This window comes from Oryctolagus cuniculus, chromosome 8 (genome assembly GCF_964237555.1).
Source record: "Oryctolagus cuniculus chromosome 8, mOryCun1.1, whole genome shotgun sequence".
Classification (NCBI taxonomy): Eukaryota; Metazoa; Chordata; class Mammalia; order Lagomorpha; family Leporidae; genus Oryctolagus; species Oryctolagus cuniculus.
This window is the reverse complement of record NC_091439.1, coordinates 10,126,297-10,149,205: the sequence shown is the minus strand read 5'-3', so window position 1 is coordinate 10,149,205 and position 22,909 is coordinate 10,126,297. Positions and strand designations below refer to the sequence as shown.

The 22,909-nt window shown below is 46.4% G+C and overlaps 1 protein-coding gene across 2 annotated transcripts in view; it reads left to right on the top strand.

Annotated features, from left to right (window-relative positions):
- Positions 1–22,909, top strand: part of RNF175 (ring finger protein 175) — a 53,597-nt gene that overhangs the window by 5,237 nt on the left and 25,451 nt on the right. For both annotated transcript variants that reach the window (XM_008267301.4, XM_002716894.5), the window contains exons 2-4: positions 3,321–3,358; positions 5,301–5,442; positions 22,615–22,769. In XM_008267301.4, coding sequence (XP_008265523.2) covers positions 3,321–3,358; positions 5,301–5,442; positions 22,615–22,769 — 335 coding nt within the window. The remainder of the gene's footprint in view (positions 1–3,320; positions 3,359–5,300; positions 5,443–22,614; positions 22,770–22,909) is intronic.

The following is a 22,909-nucleotide window of genomic DNA, read 5'->3' as shown; positions in this document are numbered from 1 at the left end:
TGCAGTCCTGCCTGGCTGTTGTGGTCATTTTGGGAGTGAATCAACAGGTGGAATATTTCTCCTCACCTGTCCACTCTTTCATTTAAATAAATAAATATTTTTTAAAAAGAGAAATGTCTAAGAGTGTCCTCTCCACTTCCTAATTCGCTTTTTCTCCAAGAAATAAGAGTTGCAGTGTCACTTGAGTTAAGGGAGTTCCCATTTGTATTGAACAGAAATCTTTTCAAGTACAGTTTCCACCCTGAACACTTTCCTGGTCTTCAAAAGAACAATTTATCACCTTTTATTAAAAATGACAGGGCCGAGGCCGGCACTGTTGCACAGTAGGTTAATCCTCTGCCTGCAGCGCCAGGGTCTCATATGGGCGCCGGTTCTAGTCCCAGCTGCTCCTCTTCCATTCCAGCTCTCTTCTGTGGCCTGGGATAGCAGCAGAAGATGGCCCAAGTCTTTGGGCCTCTGCTCCCACATGGGAGACCCAGAAGAAGCTCCTGGCTCCTGGCTCAGATCGGCACAGTTCCAGCTGTTGTGGCCATCTGGGGAGTGAATCAGCAGATGGAAGACTCTCTCTCTCTCTCTCTCTCTCTCTCTCTGTGTGTGTGTGTGTAACTCTGATTTTCAAAAAAAAAAAAAAAGAATCTTTAAAAAAATGACATAGAATCTGGTAGGTAGTTGGAGACAGTTCTGCTCAAGTCTATTATTCATAAAAGCAAATGGAACTTTTCTATCAACATAACAAAAAATGCACCTCCCTATTTTACTCTGGTTTTTATCATTAAAAATATTTATTTATCTTGTTTTTTGAAAAGCAGAGAGAGAGAGAGAGAGAGAGAGAGATCTTCCATTTGGTGGTTCATTCCACAAATGCCTACAACAGCCAGGGTTGGGCCAGTCTGAAGACAGGAGCCAGGAGCTCAGTCCAGATCTACTATGTGATTGGCAAAGACCCAGTTACTTGAGCCACCTCTTGCTGCCTCTCAGGATATGCATTCACAGGTAGCTGGAGTAAGAGCAGGGTTGGGACTCAAGCCGAGGCTCTCCAATACGAGATGCAGTGTCCCAAAGCTGTGTCAAATGGTTGGCCCTTAAACTGGTTTCAAAATCCAGCACTGTGAACATGATGCTTTCAAACAGCAAAAAGAAGGCTATAACCTTTATTAAGCTAGTTAGCACCTGGATTAAGCACTTTGCTACAAAACTCTCCTACTGTCTCTTGTTGATGCTCAGTCCTCCAATGCAGTAGCAAAGAGCTGCTAACGGATCCCTCTCTGGTTTCCAGCGAGAAAACAGAGATGAAGACAGGTTAGTGATATGTCCAAGGTCATCAGGTAAGGAAGCAAGTCAGCTCAGTGGGCTTTGACAGAGCGTGGTGTTGGGCGACTGCTTGGCTCGGGGCTCTCAACCCACAGCAGACATCAGCAGAGATGGAAACCTGCGTTATCTGAGGCTGGCTTTGCTCTGGAACTCAGCTGCCAGTGTCACCACTGTGCCATCCACGTCCTCTTTCCAGAAAGGACTGGCATTGTACAGATACTGCCCATGCCTCTGGGCATCTGTGTCACCTGGAGCCGTTCCGTTTTGTGTGAGAACCCCTCAAATCCCCATCAGAAAGTGCAGATTTTGCTATGGAGCCGGTGTACCTCGAGAGAAAGGCGCTCTACTGAGCCAAGGATGGTGCTTGTTTCCTTCTCTCTGTCAGAGTTCCTGACGACATTTGAAGCCAGTGCAGGGGGAGAATCTGGCTGATGTCAGGTTTGTGTAAGAGACGCGTTCTTGGCCTTCCATTCTTAGCCATCCTGGGGCATTCGCTTTCAGACAGTACGTTTTACACCACAAGAGTAGAGAGTAAGCCAAAGCTGTTGATATCTGCCTTGAGGTTGTAAGGTGATGCTGTAAGATGATGTCCCTGGGGCCAGTGCTGTGGAGTAGCAGGTGGAGCCAATGACTGCGGTACCTGCATCCCATATGGGTGCCGGTTAGAGTCCTGGCTGCTCCACTTCCAATCCAGCTCTCTGCTATGGCCTAGGAAAGCAGTGGAGGATGGCCTGAGTCTTTGGGTCCCTGCACCTTCATGGGAGATCTGGAAGAAGCTCTTGGCTCCTGGCTCAGGATCAGCGTAGCTCGAGCCATTGCAGCCATCTGGGGAATAAACCAGCAGATGGAAGACCTCTCTCTCTCTCTCTCTCTCTCTCTCTCTCTCTCTCTTTCTCTCTCTGTCTCAGCCTCTCTGTAATTCTGCCTTTCAAATAAATAAATCTTAAAAAAAGATGATGTCCTTGTGATTAGTCTTTTTTAAAAAGATTTATTTATTTTACTTGAAAGAGTTACACAGAGAGAGGAGAGGCAGAGAGAGAGAGAGAGGTCTTCCATCCACTTATTTATTCTCCAAATTGCCACAGCAGCCAAATCTGGTCCAATCTGAAGCCAGGAGCCAGGAGCACCCTCCAAGTCTTCCACGCAGGTGCAGGAGCCCAAGGACTTGGACCATCCTCTACTGCTTTCCCAGGCCATAGCAGAGAGCTGGATCAGAAGTGGAGCAGCCTGGACTCGAACTGGTACGCATATGGGATGCAGGCACTGCAGGTGGTGGCTTTACCCACTACGCCACAGCACCAGCTCCTCTGTGATGAGTCTTAAAGGCTTCAGATGACCACATGCAATGGACTGGCAGTCATCGAGGGAAAGGAGCACAGAGTGGACTCTGTGCTGGGGTTGGCTTGTGCCTTCCAGCTCAAGCTGTGAGGCCCTGAGGCCAGCTGACTGCATTCCCTGGGTTGGTAATGATGACTCCTTCACAGAAGTGCACAAGACTTTAAAGAAATAGAGCTTCTGGTCATCTGGTCAGCTCTGTCTCTAAAACCTGGAACTTGAACTTGATATTCAAGAGAGAGACCTTCCATCCACTAGTCCACTCCCCAAATGGCTACAACCTCTGGAGCTGGGCCAGGTGAAAATCAGGAGCCTGGAATTCCACCCAGGTCTCCCATGTGGGTGCAAGGACCCAAGAACTTGGGCCACCATCTGCCACCTTTCCAGGCGCGTTCACAGGGAACTGGATTGGAAGCAGAGCAGCAGGGGCTCGAACGAGCACATCTGATATGGGACGCCAGCATCGCAAGCAGTGGCTTAACCCACTGCACCACAACTCCAGCCCCTTCTTTTAGTTCTGTGAGCAAATTATTTTATTAGGATTTTCATCCTAAATGATTCAGTACTGGAGAACACCACTGTTTTTCATGGTTTGGGTTTCCCCATAATGCATTAAAATATAAGCCAAGAAAATAAGGAAATTTTGATAAGAGTTTTGTTTGTTTGTTTTTCAGATCTCTCACACAAAGCTCTCTGCCGATGATGCATGGAAGTAAGTGACTAGTAATTTTTATGGCTGTTTTACCAAAAATTAGATTTCCATCATATCAGTTTGAGAAATTGAATGAATCAGCATTTGGTTTGTAAACTTACGGGGACAGAGAGCCTGGGGCAGGACAACCATGTGTATCTACAGCCCAAAGACGTGACAGACCAGAGTGCAAAGAGTTCCCGTTGTCCACAGTGTGATCCATGCAGTCCCGCAAAGCACTGCTAATCTGTCCTTCAAAACGTGGCAGTGTCCAGTTACGGTTACTTTAGGCACAGGCCGCCCCCCGGTTTCCTTTAGCTGCTGCTTCCCTGTGTTCCGGGACCTACTGAGGGGCCTATGAGCACCACAGGCAATGAAATAAAAAGGAAAAGGCCCACATGTTTTACACCATAGGAATCTATTATAGATGGATTCCTACTCCAAAACAGTAAATAACTGTTACATTTCTGTGTCAATTTATATGTTTAAATATACTCTGGGACAAGCACTGTGGCATAGTGGGTAAAGCCACCGCCTGCAGTGCCGGCATCCCATATGGGCACCGGTTCCAGTCCTGGCTGCTCTACTTCCAATCCAGTTCTCTGCTGTGGCCTGGGAAAGCAGTAGAAGATGGCCCTTGGGCCCCTGAACCCACATGGGAGATAGGGAAGAAGCTCCTGGCTCCTGGCTTTGGATTGGCACAGCTCTGGCCATTGGGGAGTGAACCAGCAGATGGAAGACCTCTCTCTCTTTCTCTGCTTCTGCCTCTCTGCAACTCTGCCTTCCAAACAAACAAATAAATCATTTTAAAAAATGACAGGCATTAAAAACTTTAAAAAAATGTTCTTCCATGTAGGCTAACCCATTTGAGATGTGTTTTAATTATACATACACAAAACAGATTACTATCATAAAGCACATCTTGTTTGCTAGCCCTATGTTAGACTATGAATTCACTGCTTATCAACATGTCCTAAGTGGATTGTCCATTACTTGCATAGGATATTGAATATTTATTTTGCATGTGGGGCTGTAACAGCCCTAACTAAGCTCATGTGCCCTTTCCATTCTTCTTCACTTCCCATTGCTTCTGGGAAATAAATGTATTTGTTCTTAAGATAGTCTAGAAATCATTCTTTTCTCCTGTATTCACCTTCCAACAGAGACTAAAGCCCTGTGATTTGTAAAGATTTATTGATTGGTCTATTTGAAAGGCAGAGAGAGAGAGAGAGCGAGCAAGCTACCATCTGCTAGTTCAGTTTCCAAGTGCTTACAACAGCAGGGACAGGACCATGCCAAGGCCAGGAACTAGAAACTCCATCCGGGTCTCCCACGAACCCAAGGGCTTGGGCCATCATTAGCTCTCGCCCAGGTGCATAGCAGGAAGCTGGATGGGAAGCAGTGGTGGGACTCCATCACAGGCACCCAAAAGTGGGATTCAGGCACCCCGCAGGGCCGTTCAATCTGCTGTGCCCCGATACCCACCCTGCCACGTGATTTTATGCAAGCCTCTTACTTGGACTTCAGCTTCCTGACTTGATAAATTAAGAGGTTTCATTCATCTATGCACCTCCCAGCACATTCTAAGTAAGATTCCATCTCAAAGAAGCTGGACTCAAGCAGGAATATTTACTAGGCTCGGTGGGCTCATTTCTACACTTTCTCCAGCAGGGGGCACCCCTGGGATTTGGATGGGGGCCCTCTCCTGCAGCCCTGGGTACAGGAACCCAGGTCTTCCCAACACTTAACTTGAAATGACAAGGCTGAGAGGTACTGGTTTGGCTGATAGAATCAGCTTCCCCATCCCAAACCTAGGGGAAGGAAGGGACCCAAGAACAACTCTGCAGTGAGCCTACCAGCCCCTATGCTTCACATCCCCGGTTATGCCCATGAGCCCAGCCTGTGCTTTTGTGCTCAGTGTGTGAGGCTTGAGGACTTTGGTGACCTCGTCTGCCTGTTGCAGTCTGCAGCAGGAGAGGATGACCAAGCTGCACCAGGGCCACGAGTCCATGCACGTGGAGATGATCTTGATCTTCCTCTGCGCCCTGGTGGTCGCCCAGATAGTGCTGGTGCAGTGGAGACAGAGGCACGGCCGGTCCTACAACGTGAGTCACCTGGGGCTGCTGGGAGCCGCCGGCCGGCGCCAGCTGGACTGTCCTCTCACTGCCACCTGCCCCTGCTGTCACCGCTGTGGGGAAGCTGCTTTGGTTTAAGTCAGTGGTTCTCAACCAGGTGCAATTGTGACTCCGGGAGACTTTTTTTTTTTAAGATTTTTATATTTCTATGTTTTTTTTGAAAGTCAGAGTGACAAAGACAGGGAGAGAGAGAGAAAGACATCTGTCATCCACTGGTTTACTCCCCCAAATGTCTGCAATGGGCCAAAGCCAGGAGCCAGGAATACCATCCGGGTCTCCCACACGGGTGGCAGGGACCCAAGTATTTGAGCCATCATCTGCTGCTTCCCACGGTATGCATTAGTGTATCCTGGACAGCAACAGTTATCGGCACCAAAATGTCAATCGTGCTGAAGGTGAGAAAGCCTGACTTAAAGAAACCAGTTTTCCTTTTGTGCATGAACTGCCAGGGTCCGGGGAAGGGAGGACTGGGAGGAGTGGGAATGGAAGTTTGGGGCTCCCAACACTGTTTCATTAGCAGTCGGGTGCCTTGGCAGTACTGCTTTGCATGTCCATGGAAACGCACTCCTGCAAACCCTGTGCTGACCTCATGTAGTGAATGAATGAGACCAGAACCACACCTCACTAAGTTTTCCACTCTCGTATCAAAGAAAACATCTTCAAAGATCTATGAACTGTGGTTTCCTTATCTGCAAAATGGAAATGCCTAAGATCGATTTTTAAAAAGATTTTATTTACTTATTTGAGAGGCAGAGTTACAGAGAGACAGGGAGAGACAGAAGTCGTCCATCCACCGATTCACTCCCCAAATGGCTGCTATGGCCAGAGCTAGGCTGATCCAAAGCCAGGAGCCAGGAGCTTCTTCCAGGTCTCCCACACAGGTGCAGGAACCCAAACACTTGGGCCATCTTCTACTGCTTTCCCAGGCTATAGCAGAGAGCTAGATCAGAAGAGGAGCAGCTGGGACTCAAACCAGCATCCATATGGTATGCTGGCACTGCAGGCAGAGGCTTAGCCCACTACGCCACAGCGCAGGCCCATTAAGGTCAATTTTATGGAGTCTTTTCTGAAGGAGTCCATTCATAGCTCTCTTCCATCTTTTCTCTATAGCTGATAATGATCTCTGGATTTGAGGTGCAGAAAATGCCCTGTCTCTACTGTGACACAGGTGGGGACTTGGCACTGGAAGCCCCCACCCTTGTAAAACAATGCCACAGGAGCCTCCAGCTTCACGCTGGGCCCTCCCACTCTTCTGCCACTTCTATTTGATGGTTTTCCAAGTGGCCTGTGCCAAACAGACGGTCCTTGTCTTGTCATGGATGAGGTTGATCCGGTGTCAACTCATGGAAGATGTGGGTCACTGTACCAGTTAGTGTGGGCCTCACACACTGGCCCGGCCTGGCCACAGACAGAACTCCCTGGGAGGTGGGGGGTCTCCTTTCAGGACTTGTAACCATTGGAGGTTCTGACTCAAGGTGGCTCAGATTGTGGTGGGCAGAGGCAGAGGCTGGGGTGGGGGTGTCTTCCATCCGCTAGTTCACTCCCTAGATGGCCGCAACAGCCGGAGTTGTGCCAATCTGAAGCCAGGAGCCAGGAGCTTCTTCCAGGTCTCCCACACAGGTGCGGGGCCCCAAGTACTTGGGCCATCTTCCACAGCTTTCCCAGGCCATAGTAGAGAGCTGGATCGGAAGTGGAGCAGCCAGGACTTGAACCGGCCCCCATATGGGATGCCAGTACTGCAGGTGGCAGCTTTACCTGCTATGCCCCAGTGCCAGCCCCAGCAGCACAGTTTTTTGATACTAAGTTTGTTCAGGTTTTTTCTTGCTGTGAAATGGAAGTAACGGGGCCAGTGCTGCGGCGTAGTGGGTAAAGCCGCCGCCTGCAGTGCCGGCATCCCATATGGGCACCAGTTCGAGTCCCAGCTGCTCCACTTCCAATCCAGCTCTCTGCTATGGCCTGGGAAATCAGTTGAAGATGACCCAAGTGCTTGGGCCTCTGCACCCATGTGGGAGGCCTGGAAGAAGCTCCTGGCTCCTGGCTTCAGATTGGCACAGCTCCGGCCATTACAACCAATTGGGGAATGAACCAGCGGATGGAAGACTTCCCTCTCACTCTCTCTGCCTCTCCTTCTCTCTCTATGTAACTCTGACTTCCAAATAAAATAAATAATGTAAAAAAATAAAAAGAAGTGGAAGTAATGCCATCCAAAACTGTTTTAAGGTGAAAGTGGAACCAGAAAGCTGAAACCTTCTTTTTTTAAAGTATTTATTTATTTGAAAGGCAGAGTTACAGAGAGAGAAGGAAAGACAGAAGGAGAGAGATAGATCTTCCATCACTGGTTCACAGCAGCCACAGTTGAGCCAGGCCAAAACCAGGAGCCAGGAGCTTCATCTGGGTCTCCCATGTGGCTGGCAGGGCCCAACTTCCACTGCTTTCCCAGGCACATTAACAGAGAGCTGAGTGGGAAGTGGAGACAGCCAGTGCTCGTATGGGATGCTGGCATCCAAGGTGGCGTCTTAACCTGCTACACCACCACCACCACGGCCCCATACTGGACTCTTCTGTCTGAGCTGCTTCCTCTGCTCTCCTGGCTACCTAGAATACCCCTTGAGATCATGCTCTTGGCCACCCCACCACCACTGCCCTCTCTCAGTAATCCCACTTTTGCTCCTAAGTTACTGTTTCTGTGTCCTTCTAACACAGCATCATTGTTCTACAGCCACCGGAGGGCTGTGTGGTCTTGAGGATCACCTTGGGGGTGACCAGGTGACTGTGACCATGGCCTTTCCTGGAGGTGATCTCATCTAGTCCTTTGACAAAGTCAGGCACCCAGAGGTGACCCATAGCGGTCAAGAGAGATCTGGGTCTCATGGAGGTCCCGCCGGGATACTGCTGGATCAGCTCATGGACTTGGCTGGACTCTGAGATAGTTACTTGCCCATCAGCCTACTATTGGCCTTGTCCCAAAGAAACACCGTCCCCTGAGTGTCTCTGGGACAATCTTTGGCTCAAAGTTAGAGGTTTGATCCATGTTTTGTTCCCCTCCTAAGGGTTCTCTTCCAGAGCCATCAGCAGAACACAGCCATTGCAGGGATTCTCGGTGATGGCTGCACCCACTTGAACTAGAAATGGTTCCCAGAGCACCACTAGCCTAGTCTAACCCTGGTTTCTAGCTTTCTTATTGCATTCTGCCTGAACAACACTGAAAAAATACCAGACCTAATGCGTTTCCCAATGTAATGCCTGTGGGATGGAATTTGATGGGTGTATTTCCATAAATGCTGACCTAAAACAAATACCTCATGTAGGCAGAACCAAGCTCTCAAACTGTTCCTTTTGGCATCCAAGAGTACGTGGCCCTACCAAGCTACTTAGATCTTTGAACACATTTAGAAGACCCATGAAGTTTCTAGGATTTTTTTCTACAAGGAACCATATCATAAAATTTATTTATGTGACTTGATATTATAATTTCTGCCAGCATATTCATAACATATTAATTATAATTAGTATAATAGCTTCTATTATGGTAATCATGATAATTACCATAATAGTAATAGGTAAAATTACTATGTAAGCATATAAAATATATATGTGAGTTACTGTTATTATAGCCATGACAAGTGCCTTTGGTACATTAGCTCGGTTACCCTGGGAGGTAATTATTTTTTATCCCTTTTGTGAAATACAGTTCAGGGAGATTCAGCAACTTGGCCAGAGTCATATAGCTAATTAGTTGCAGAGAGAAGGCTGGAATCCAACCTCATGAGTCCTTTGCTCTCGTGTAAAGGACAAGCTCCCTAAATATGCCAAACTCTGGTTTCCTTCTTTGCAAAATGCAGACACCTAAGATAGGGACCCGTCTTGCAGAGCTGCAATCCTGAAACGTTGCCTATGAGAATGTCCCTCACGACGACTGGTACATCGTGAGTGTGCAGTGCCATTAGCTGACTCTGACTGTATTCAGGAGACAATTTGTCTATAACATTTATGCAAACTCAATCCTATCCTGTAAAATTGGTTTGCTAATAAAAGGATCCTTCTCTAAATACCTTTATGAAACTAAACCAAATACTGAGCCATTGAGCTACATTCTCCCTGTTAGGAGACTTTGACCAATTGGGTTTCTTTCTTTCTTTTTTCAAGAGCACTGCTCCTGTTTATTGTTCTCTTTAAGTTTTAAAGATGGGGACTGATGGGGGTGGGGAGAGGGACCATTCATCCACTTGTCCCATCAGAGACTTTGCAATATTAACCATAGTTATCTAAAATTCCTAGTTTGATAATTCCAGTATCTCTGCCATAAATGAGACTGGTTCTCATGCTTGCATCTTCTCTTCAGATTAATTTTTCTTCACTTAGCAGACCTTGCAAGGTTTAGCTGGAAGGCAGACCTGATGTACTGGGAAGTAGGAATTGGGATAAACACTTCTGTCATACACTTCTGTTCTGCCACGTGCTTTATCTGAGGATGGGCTGATTTTTGTGAATGTAGTGATAGGAACTGAGGCAGCATGGGCATTGGAAGACTGTAATCATTCATCTAACCACAGTGACCTTCAGTTTCCTGATATTTAAAATGATGGCATGTTAAAAATAGGAAGCGTTTCTGGTTCCAGTTCCAACATGTAGAAGTCTTGGATGGCATCATTTCCATTTCACAGCAAGAAAAATCCTGAACAAACTGAGTATCAGTTGCTTTTCTTGGGCCTACCAGAGAATTCAGGTCACAGGGAAAATTGCCACCTCGAAACCTGTGGAGACAGGTGAATGTAGGGAATCCCAGCCAAGATCTGCCTCTTGGGAGCGGGAGCTGCCAGAGCCATGGGCTGCTAGGAGCTTGGAAGAACTGTTGGAAACAACATCAACTAATGTGAGACCAAGAAACTCCTAGGGGGCCTCAGTCCTATGGGTGCCCCACATTTTCCTAGGATTTGCTGCCAGGAACCCCAGCATGGTGAAGAACCAAGAGAAACTCCCATGCTTCTGGCAAAGGGACTGGAGAGAGAAGCCATCTTGAACTTGACCAAGAGCATTCCCCATAACAAGGCTCGCATCAGCAAAAGGGAAGTGTTTTATCAGAGCTTGAGCAACACAGGAAGAGAGAAGTCACCCAACTCCATCTTCCTCTCATCCTCCTGTCTCACCTAAGGGAAATCCACAGCTCAGCACCACTTGGGAAGGCCACAGTCCAGAGACAGAGACGCAAGAGAGACTTGACCATAGGATAACAGAACTCCTCCACCAACCCCACTCCTCACCCCTGTACCAGTAGGGGCCAGAATAACAACAGTGTGTTAGAGCTGAGAGAGCCACAAGGCTTAGTTCTCCATATGGAGTTTTTAGGGAGACCCGAAGATAACAGGGGAGACACAAAAGGGCATTAGTGGAAGCTGAAGGCTCTGGCACCAGCAGCAAATACTAACTAAGCACAACTCAGCTCCTAACTAAAGTGGCACAGAACCTCACACTAAACCCCTTTATCCCAATTCCTACTTCCCAGTACATCAGGTCTGCCTTCCAGCTAAACCTTGCAAGGTCTGCTAAGTGAAGAAAAATTAATCTGAAGAGAAGATGCAAGCATGAGAACCAGTCTCATTTATGGCAGAGATACTGGAATTATCAAACTAGGAATTTTAGATAACTGTGGCAAAGTCTCTAATGGGACAAGTGGATGAATGGTCCCTCTCCCCACCCCCATCAGTCCCCATCTTTAAAACTTAAAGAAAAGAATAAGCTTGTGATTATAAAGTAAATTCAAAGTATGTCATTGCAAAAATTAAAAGAAAAATAAGAAAGAAAGAAGGAGGGAGGGAGTGAAGGGTGGGGAGTATCATTATGTTCTTAAAACTGTATATATGAAATACATGAAACTTGTTGCCTTTATATAAAGAATTGAAAAAAATATACATCTTTTAATTATCAACAAAAAATTAAAAGAAAAGATTCCTAAAAAAGGAATGATTAACATTACTGATTCCATGAGCATAAAAGGAATCTAAAGGAATATTTTTAATAATTCCATGCCCCAAGACTTGAATAGCTTAGAAGAAATAGACATGGCCGGCACCAGGACTCACTAGGCTAATCCTCTGCCTGTGGTGCCGGTACTCTGGGTTCTAGTCCCGGTCAGGGCGCCGGATTCTGTCCTGGTTGCTCCTCTTCCAGTCCAGCTCTCTGCTGTGTCCCGGGAGGGCAGTGGAGGATGGCCCAAGTGCTTGGGCCCTGCACCCCATGGGAGACCAGGAGGAAGCACCTGGCTCCTGGCTTCGGATCAGCGTGGTGCGCCGGCCGCAGCGCACCAGCCGTGGAGGCCATTTGGGGGGTGAACCAATGGAAGGAAGACCTTTCTCTCTGTCTCTCTCTCTCACTGTCTAACTCTGCCTGTCAAAAAAAGAAAAGAAGAAGAAGAAGAAATAGACTACTCCCTTGAAAGATGTAAATTATACCAAAATCCACACAAAGAGAAATCAATCAGCTCAATAGGCCTATTATTATTTTTAAAAGTTGAATCAATAATTAATAACTGAAAAAGTAGTAACCTTCCTAAAATAATAAAAAAAAAAGCCCAGATGGTTTCACCAGTAAATTCCACCATTTAAAGAAGTGATACCCATTTTCTAAAATTATCCCAGAAAATATAAGCAGAGGGAACACTTTCAAACTCATTCATTGAGGCCAGTAGTACCCTCATATCAAAAGCAGATGAAGACATTACAGGAAAGGAAAGCTATAGAACAATCTCTCTTCTAAACATAAATGTTTAAGTTCTCAACAAAGCATCAGCAAATCAAATCAACAAGGTATAAAACAATTGTACACCACAGCCAATAGGGATTGATTTCAGGTGTGAAAGTCTCATTTAACAATTAAAAATCAATTAATGTAAGCACTCAAGAGGCGTGAGAAGGTCATAGGATTTTATCAATGGACGTAGGAAACACCTGACAAAGCGCAACACCCATTATACAAAAACTCAGCAAACCAGGAGTCAAGGGCACTTTCTAAACTTGATGAAGAGTATACAAACACCTACAGCTGTACTCAATAGTTCAAAACTAGATGCTCTCCTCCTAAGATAAAAAAGAAGATAAAATTGTCCCTTTCATCACCCCTACTCAGCCTTATCCTAGGACTACTAGCTTTGCAGTAAGATCAAAAAAGGAAATAAAAAATATATTGATTGGGGAGAAAGAAATAAAACTGTCTTTGCTTGCAAATCACATGATTGTCCATATGGAAAATTCCAAAGAACCAACAAAAAAATTTCTGGACTGATAAGTAATTATCTCAATGTTGCAAGATAGAAGGCCAATATACAAAGTCAATTATTTTATTACACATTAGCAGCACACAACTGGAATAGGAATTTAAAACATAGCATTAATAAAAGCATAACTATATACATAGGCATAACTCTATCAAAATATGGGCAGAATCTATAAACAGATAACTGAGAATAAAGTGGGTGTGTTGTTAGTCTGTGGCTAAGGCATGGACTTGGGATACTGCATCGCATATCAGAATGCCTGGTTTCAGTTCCCAGGCCTGCTCCTGATTCCAGCTTCCTGCTAATATGCACCCTGGGAGGCAGCAAATAATGGCGCAAGTAGTTGGGCCTTGCAAACCATGTGGGAGACCTGGATTGAGTTCTTAGCTCTCAGCTCTGACCTGGCCCAACCCTGGCTATTGTGGTTATTTGGAGAGTGAACCAATGAATGAGAGCTCTCTCCCTCTCTTTCTCTCACTCTGTGTGTGTGTGTGTGTGTGTGTGTGTCTACCTCTCAAATTTTTAAAATAAATGTTAAGGAAAAGATGTAACATAAATGGAAAGTTGTTTATATTTGTTGGTCGGAAGGCTCAATTTGAGTACCATTCAGAGGGCCAGTTCTTCCCAACTTGATTCTGAACAATCCCAATCAAGATTTCAGCCAGCTATTTCATATGTAGCAACAAACTTAAACCACATCCCTACATAAATATAGTCATTTGATGCATGTCCAAGGAGCAAATGCAATTCAGTGGAGAAAGAACACTCTGCAAGAAATGAGGATGGAACAACTGGACATCCATATGCAAAACAAAATCAGTTATCCCAGACACACTCTCTATACCTTTCACAAAACTTTATTCAAAATAGACCTGATATCCAAATGGAAAATGAAAAACCAATAGGACTTTTAGAAGGTAACTTGAGAAAGAAATCTTGATGAAATTGGTTTGGTGATGAGTTTTCAGACATGATCCACAAGCACAAAAATTAGTAATTTGGATTTTATTGAAATTAAAAACTGTCTATGATAGATATTTTTTAAAGATTTATTTATTTACTTATTTGAAAGGCAGAGCCACAGATAGGCAGAGGCAGAGAGAGAGAAAGAAAGGTCTTCCATTCGCTGGTTCATTCCCCAGATGGCCGCAATGGCCAGAGCTGGGCCGATCCGAAGCCAGGAGCCAGGAGCTTCTTCCAGGTCTCCCAAGTGGGTGCAGGGGCCCAAGCACTTGGGCCATCTTCCACTGCTTTCCTAGGCCATAGCAGAGAGCTGGATCAGAAGGGAGCAGCCAGGACTCAAACTGGCGCCCAAATGCATGCGGACACTGCAGGAGGCAGCTTTACCTGTTACACCACAACACCAGTTCCTGAAAGATATTTAAAAAAAAAAAAAAACCCCACAGACTGGGAGGAAGTATATGCAAACACACATCTTTGATAAAGAACTCATGTCTAAAATATTCATACAATTCAATTATAAAAGATAATTATTTAAAAATTGCCAAAATATCAGAAAAGACCACTCATCAAGGAGAGTACACAATCGGCAAATAAGCATATGAGAAGGAGCCCATCATTGTATGTCATTAAGGAATTACAAATTGAAACAACGATGAGGTACCAATATATAACTTTTTTTTTTTTTTTTTTTTTTTTTTTTTTTTTGACAGGCAGAGTGGACAGTGAGAGAGAGAGACAGAGAGAAAGGTCTTCCTTTTGCCTTTGGTTCACCCTCCAGTGGCCGCTGCGGCTGGCACACTGCAGCCGGTGCACCACGCTGATCGGAATCCAGGAGCCAGGTGCTTCTCCTGGTCTCCCATGGGGTGCAGGGCCCAAGCACTTGGGCCATCCTCCACTGCACTCCCTGGCCACAGCAGAGAGCTGGACTGGAAGAGGGGCAACCGGGACAGAATCCGGCGCCCCGACCGGGACTAGAACCCGGTGTGCCAACGCCGCCACTGGTTTAGGAGGAATAAGTGGGTTCAACCGGTGAAACAAGGGACATTTTAGGGCAGTAAAATTAATCTGTGCAACACTATAATTGTGAACCAAGACGTTCTGCCTTTGTCAAATCTCATAGAACTACACAGCACAAAAAGTGAACCTTGAAGTATGGAAAGTTCAACAAATCACTTAAGAGGTTGGGGAATCCCAAGAAGCGATGCAGACTTGGCAAGAGGGTCTAACTGCATTACTGTGTGTGAAACAGCCTCACCGAGGGGCTTGGAAGGAAAGCTGCTGACCCAAGTGACGGCGGATGAGCAGAGTCTGTAAGATTAAGGCAGTGGCAGCTGCACATAAGCACAGTACTTTAGTTGACAAAACTGTGCCCCAAGGGGATATGGTTCAGTAATTCTGATACTGCCATAGTATATGCATGGTGGAATGGAAAGGCTAAGTAAATATAACAGATAGTGTGAACCAGGTTACTTAGAGTTGAAATGGTAGTTTACAAAGAAGCAAGGGGGCGATATTATCAAAAAAGTAGTAAGTGGGGCCGGTGCTATGGCATAGCAGGTAAAGCAGCTGCCTGTGGTGCCGGCATCCCATATGGGTCCCGGCTGCTCCACTTCCGATCCAGCTCTCTGCTATGGCCTGGGAAAGCAGCAGAAGATGGCCCAAGTCCTTGGGCTCCTGTACCCGCATGGGAGACCTGGAAGAAGCTCCTGGCTCCTGGCTTCGGATCTGCGCAGCTCTAGCTGTTGCAGCCAATTGGGGAGTGAACCAGAGTATGGAAGACCAATCTCTCTCTCTCTCTCTCTCTCTCTCTGTCTCTCTGTCTCTCTGACTCTCCTTCTCTCTGTGTGTAGCTCTGACTTTCAAATAAATAAATAAACCTTTTTAAAAAAAAGTGGAAAGTGCACACACAGTAATATGTGTGAATCACTTTATATACTGAAGATAATGTTATCTGTACATATTACTTATACCCTGAAGTTATGATTTATTATAGATAAAGTTTTTTTTATGACAGGCAGAGTGAATAGTGAGAGAGACAGAGAGAAAGGTCTTCCTTTTGCCTTTGGTTCACCCTCCAATGGCCGCCACAGTGGCGTGCTGCGGCCGGCGCACTGCGCTGATCCGAAGGCAGGAGCCAGGTGCTTCTCCTGGTCTCCCATGGGGTGCAGGGCCCAAGCACTTGGGCCATCCTCCACTGCCTTCCCGGGCCACAGCAGAGAGCTGGCCTGGAAGAGGGGCAACCGGGACAGAATCTGGTGCCCCGACCGGGACTAGAACCCGGTGTGCCGGCACCGCTAGGTGGAGGATTAGCCTAGTGAGCCGCGGCGCCAGCCTAGATAAAGTATTACTCTCACTTTATTTCATGCACAATTTGGGCCACATACTGAAGAGGAAAGGAGTAAATTTAAAAATCTCAGAACACTTTCAGATCAACTTTAGTTTGTAAAGATTGATTTATTTATTTGAAAGGCAAAGTGACAGAGAAGGAGAGATAGAGAAAGAGCTTCCATCTGCTGGTTCACTCCCCAAATGGACATAATTCCTAGGGCTGGGCCAAGCAGGAACTGGAACTCCATCCAGGTCTCCCAGGTGGGCGGCAGGGGCCCATGTACTTGGACCATCTTTTGCTGCTATCCCAGGGGCATCAGCAGAGTGTTGGATTGGAAGTGGAGCAGCTGATAACTCAAACCAGCACTCATATGGGATGCCAGTGTCTCAAGTGGCGGCTTAACCCACTGTGCCATAATGCCAGCTCCTCAGATCGACTTTTAACAAATATGTCCACCTTCTGAAGTGATACTTTGATGATTACGTTCTGTTGTTGCTCTGAGCTGTGTACATCAGAGCAGTGTATTAGAAATACTTAAAGGAAATGATTTACTTAGAAGTAAAGTTTAAAAATAAAACACAAGGGGCCAGCACTGTGCTGTAGCCATCCATATGGGCTCCGGTTCCAATCCCAGCTGCTCCACTTCTAATCCAGCTCTCTGCTGTGGCCTGGGAAAGCAGTACAAGATGGCCAAATCCTTGGGCTCCTGCACTTGCGTGGGGGACCCAGAAGAAGCTCCTGGCTCCTGGCTTTGGATCGGCACAGCTCCAGTCATTTTGGCCAACTGGGGAGTGAACCAGTGGATGGAAAACCTCTCTTTCTCTCTCTGCCTCTCCTTCTTTCTCTGTGTAACTCTAACTTTCATGTAAATTAATAAATCTTAAAAAAAAATAAAAACAACGAACCGCTTCTTTTTTTTTTTTTTTTTTTTTTTTTGACGGGCAGAGTTAGACAGTGAGAGAGAGAGACAGGGAGAAAGGTCTTCCTTCTGTTGGTTCACCCCCCCAAATTGCCGCTACGGCCGGCACACTGCGCCGATCTGAAGCCAGAAGCCAGGTGCTTCCTCCTGGTCTCCCATGCGGGTGCAGGGCCCAAGCACTTGGGCCATCCTCCACTGCCTTCCCAGGCCACAGCAGAGAGCTGGCCTGGAAGAGGAGCAACCAGGACAGAACCGGCGCCCCGACCAGAACAAGAACCCAGAGTGCTGGTGCCGCAGGTGGAGGATTAGCCAAGTGAGCCACGGTGCCAGCCATGAACCACTTCTATGTGATGCCAAAAAAGTACAGACCAAAAGTGGAGAGAAGGTAGAATATTCTTATTTTGTCTGAGATATTACTAAATACCTGGATGTTTTCAAATAGTCACAATTTTAGCACAGTATAGACCGTGAATAGGCAGGGCGTGGAAGTCAAATTATTTCCAACTCTATGAACAACAGTTAATTAAAAATAAAAAGTCACTAAACACCACCCCTGCCACCTTCTCTTCTGCACACCTACTTCTCGTCGCTGCGGGAAGTGAGGACAGTGCCAGCAAAGAACCCTTGCACGCCTCCATAGAGGACCTGGCACCGACATCCACAGAGTTTGGGTTTCAGACACTCTATTAACTTGCCTCAATGCATAGGCAAATAATTCACCACAGATTGAAACGCTGCTCTATTTAAATCAAACTTCCTGCCTATTAATCGCTGTGAAACACAAGAAAATATTGCTATGCCAATAAAGCATTGCAAGGGCTGAAATCTTTTGAAAACGAGGCAAGGCACAAATCCTCAGATCCACGAACCTACATGCCTGCTGCATGCATGCGTAACATCGCAAAATCTCCTTCAAGAGTTTCCAGTGACAAAACCAAGTATTTGGATTGATCTGGAGATAGAACTACGAGCTAACTGAATTTCTGAGGACTTCTCATGGGCCAAGATTGCATACGTTTTTCTTGGCTGATTATGTCCACACTTTCCTCCATTGCCTTGTACTGAAAGCAACAGTGTTTCCTGGAGGCATTTGTTTCCATGAGAACGTCTTGCTTATCTCTGAGCATCTCTCATCTCTCTGCACCCCGTACACACACACACACACACACACACACACACATACACATACACATGCACGCGCGGTTCTAAAAAGTTCAGGATTTGCAATGCAAAGGAAATGAGTATCACACAACTTCTTCTTTCTTTCCTTATTTTAATATTGTATGGCTCATTCATCATGCTGTCCAATTAGACAAATGAAAGATACCTTTGTTTTGACTTGAACTGCAATTCTTTTCAGATTCATTATGTGCATGGCAACAAGGAAAAAAAAAAAAAAAAAACATGGTACCTTTCGGCTGCATCTGATTCACCAGGAAATTCCTCCTGCTATGATGTGTGGGTGGGGAGAACGCGGGTGATGCGATCCAGATGCAGGGCCGCCCTGCGCCAGCAATGCAGATGTGTTTCGACGCACATGCCCAGATGGCGACCCCTCTGGCACTGCTAATGTGTCCCAGCTGCCAGGCTTCCTCCTTGGCATGTATGCGCCTGGACTGCACATATTTCCTGTGTTTATTTATGAGGCACAGCATTCCTACATTTCATATGTGGCAGTTACTATTAAAAATGAGAAATTTTAACTGCTCTGGAAATTGATAAAGAATCTTTTAAATTGCTGTGAAAGGTGGCCCTCGTTGCAAAATGACTCCTCATACAATTATTGCATTCACAATGCAAATGTCTGACCTTTCCCCTAGCATGTTGAGAAAATATGGGGCTGGGTATACACTTTAAAGATAGTTAAGAAAATTAAATGTTTGCATACGTAATACATTATCATGATTTTTTGCTTTCCTTTCATTTCTGATCTCCAAAGCCTATTTTAAAAAGTAGCGTGTCTATACATTGAACATTGTTATTCATTGCTAATCAAATCCAGGCATGGGGTAAAAGAAATTTGGGATCTTCTAGAAATGGTTCATACTTATAGGTCCGCAGGGAGAGAACTAGTTTTAGAAAAATATAGTCCAACTGTAGCACCAAACTATTGGAGATTGTAACTCCGTGGATTTGAGGAAATGGATTAAGCTTATAAATTTTGGCTTATGATCTAAAGTATAAAGTATAAGGGCATAGTAGTTTCAGTGAATTGGAACAAACTGGACTTTTTCTTTAAGGAAAAACTTCAGCATTCTTACTGGGGAAATGCAAAAGTGACTCAAAGTCTTAAAAGAGAAAGCCGAAAACTGCAAGTGACAGATGATCATGTTTGGAAAGATGGGGCTCATGGCCATGCCCTTCTTTAATTTCAGACGTAATGAACTTAAAGAGCCAGCAAATGTAAGATTTATGATAGATAACTATCCCCATATGCAGCAACAGGAAGCCCACAACCAAAACACTGATGAGCTTTTCTGGAAGGGGCTGCGCACTTTCATTATCAATGGCAAAGGGTGAGCGTTGAGTGCCCGATTAGGTGTATCGTGAGTCTCATTTGCTCAGCTTGCAGTTTCAGGTTCTCCTGAAAACTTTCCTGCTTCTTTAAGTGAAGCCGGTTTTTCCTATTTATGTATGTCATTCATCTCTACTTAAAAAAAAAAAAAAAAAAAAAAAGATTTATTTATTTATTTAAAAGGCAGAGCAAAAGGGGCCAGTGTTGTGGCACAGTGGGTTAGAGCCCCAGACTGCAGTGCTGGCGTCCCATGTGAGCGCTGGTTGAGTCCTGGCTGCTCCATTTCCGGTCCAGCTCCCTGCTGGTGCTCCTGGGAAAGCAACGGAGGATGGCACCACCTGGGCCCCAGGACCCACATGGGAGATGCAGAAGGGGCTACTCCTGGCTCCTGGCTGTGGCCTGGCTCAGCCCCAGTCTTTGTGGCCATTTGGGGAGTGAACCAGTGGATGGAAGACCTCTCTCTCTCTCTCTGCCTCTTTCTCTGTAACTCTGCCTTTCAAATAGATGAGATGAATCTTTAGGGAAAAAAAAAGAGCAAAAGAGTGTGTGTGAGAGAGAGAAAGAGAGCAAGAGAGGAGAGAGAGAGAGAGATCTTCCATCTGCTGGTTCACTCCTAAAATGGCCACAGCATCCAGGTCTGTGCCAGGCCAAATCCAGGATCCAGGAACTCCATCCAGGTCTCCCACAGGGGTGGCAGGGGCCCAAGCACTTGGGTCATCTTCTGCTGCCTTCCCAGGAGCATCAGCAAGCAGTTGGATTGGAAGCAAAGCAGCTGGGACTTGAACCTGCACTCTGATATGGGACCTGATGTCACAGGAGGCAGCTTAACCCATTTCACCACAACACCAGCCCCTCAATTTCACAAATAAAGGTGCTAACTCATTTATTACCATTGGCCACACCCACTACATAGGATGGAAAAATTAAAGCAACTCTCTAATTCAGGTGAGAATAAAGAATATTTACTGCTCCCTGAAACATTAAAACAAAAAAAGTAGGTTATAGGATATTTTGTTCCTGAATTCTCCAGATATTTATGTCAGTCTGGCTCCATGTGTATTTTTTGCTCAAATGCGTGTGTGTGAGTGTAATGGTGTTCATGGCGAGAGGATTCTGAGCGATTCTAACAGGGGGTGGAAGACTTTGAGGGGAAGGAGTAATCAAAGGAGAGTGACGGGTCTGGTTAATGCCTTCGGGTCTGATGGATACTTGGGGTTCTTGGACCTTAGACTTAATCAACAAAGACCTTATTAAAGGAGCCAAAAATGCATCCAGGGGCACTTCTTACTAAGTCTTCCCCCTCTGAAGAAAACAAATGGCAAGGGTGTGTTGTATCCTCAAGGTCGTATATATGGAATACAACTCTTCCCACACAGCTGGCAGGTGTAGTGAACAGACCATGAAACACTTTACCAGGAAACCAAGATCCGAGCTCCACGTCCTCAACAGAGCACGGCCAGGGCCACCCCAAACGAAGTAACTCCCACACTTTAGAAGACACCACTTCGCCATTCCCCTTCTCTTCAGTCTGAGGAAGTAATAAGTGGTTAGTCAGGGCGCGGTCATGAAAGACCAAGGGTTACTGCTATCGGCTAAACCTGAGTGCTTTTCACAGAGAGGGAACAGCTGTCTTGGGCCAGCCCCAAAGGGTAGGAGTTTTGCTACAGAGACCACATCCAGTCAGTGGCCTATTACAACACATCAGCTCCATCTGTCCTGCTTCTGACCTGTGAGATTGGGGCCAACCAGGTTAAAGGACCCTCTGGGCCGGCGCTGCGGCTCACTAGGCTAATCCTCCGCCTAGCGGCGCCGGCACACCGGGTTCTAGTCCCGGTCGGGGCGCCGGATTCTGTCCCGGTTGCCCCTCTTCCAGGCCAGCCCTCTGCTGTGGCCAGGGAGTGCAGTGGAGGATGGCCCAGGTGCTTGGGCCCTGCACCCCATGGGAGACCAGGAAAAGCACCTGGCTCCTGGCTCCTGCCATCGGATCAGCGCGGTGCGCCGGCCGCAGCGCGCTGGCCGCGGCGGCCTTTGGAGGGTGAACCAACGGCAAAGGAAGACCTTTCTCTCTGTCTCTCTCTCTCACTGTCCACTTTGCCTGTCAAAAAAAAAAAAAAAAAAAGGACCCTCTGATAGCTACTTGGACTTGGAGAGAAACAGGAAACAGTATGATCCACAGTCCATACCATGGGATGCCTAGGAAAGGCACCAGTAACTAAAGAAGAGAGACAAGAAGGAAGGCAGTGCATTACAAACCCAACAGTCAGGGGCAAAGTGGCCCCCAGCTTGGTTGGGAGTGAAGCCGTAGACTGCAAAGGCACAGCAGTTAGACCAGGTCCCAGGAGCTTTTCAGAGACCTGCCCACCACTTCCTCATTTAACCACTGTGCATTTTCACATAGGCACATGAGAGTCCCAACAGCCCCTGGGCTCTGTGTGATGCAGCTGGGCTTTCAGGGGCTTTCCCATCCAGACTGATGGCCACGTATCCCCAATCTTACAACTCAGTGAGGCACACTTACCCAAAATCACAAAGCTGTTGAGGCTCCGTGTGGCTTTCATCTCAATCAGATGAAAGGAGAGGGCAGAGACTTTCAGGTTTCAGATGATTACTCCTTTGAATGTTCAGGCAGTCATGCCAATTCTCTCCACAACTGGGCCTGTCCAGTTGGACGGTGTCCAGTTGCATGGTGCAGACCTGATGGTGGAGATGGCCTCCCCTGAGAAGCTTTGGAATCATGTAACAGTGGAGCGGGCATTGCACATAGCAGTTAAGTCACTACTTGGGATGCCCACATCCCACACTGGAGTGCCTGGGCACCATTTCCAGCCCATCCGCTTCCAATACAGCTTCCTGCTAATGTGCACTTTGGGTTGCAGCAGATGACAGCTCAAGTACTTGAGCTCCTGCCACCCAGATGGGAGACCCAGATGGAGTTCTGGGCTCCTGGATTCAACCTTGCCCAGCCTCCTTGACTTTTGTGAGTACTGGGAAGTATACCAGTGGATGAGAATCCATCTCTCTCTCTCTCTCTCTCTCTCTCCCCCACTCCTGCCCCACCTTTCAAATAAAATAAATACAAATGAATAGTAGTGTAGCCATCCAGGTCCTAATCATTGAAGGAGACTTTCTGTTCATTCTCCTGACAGTTGGTGACCTTGTTGCAGATGTGGGTCGTTCCTGTGTATTTCACGATCAAACTGTACTGGTGGCGTTTTCTGTCTCTATGGGGACTGTTCTCGGTCATCACCAGTTACATCCTCTTCAGAGCTACCCGAAAACCGCTCTCGGGGAGAACCCCCCGGTACGTATGCCAGTCCTTCCTTCCCTGCCATCTTTTTTACTTGCAACATTAAAAAGTGCATTTGATTTCCATCTCTGGGGGGGTTGGGGTGCTTTGCTTCCTGTACTTTTGGGAAAGCCATTTGGAGTTCGGCTCTACAG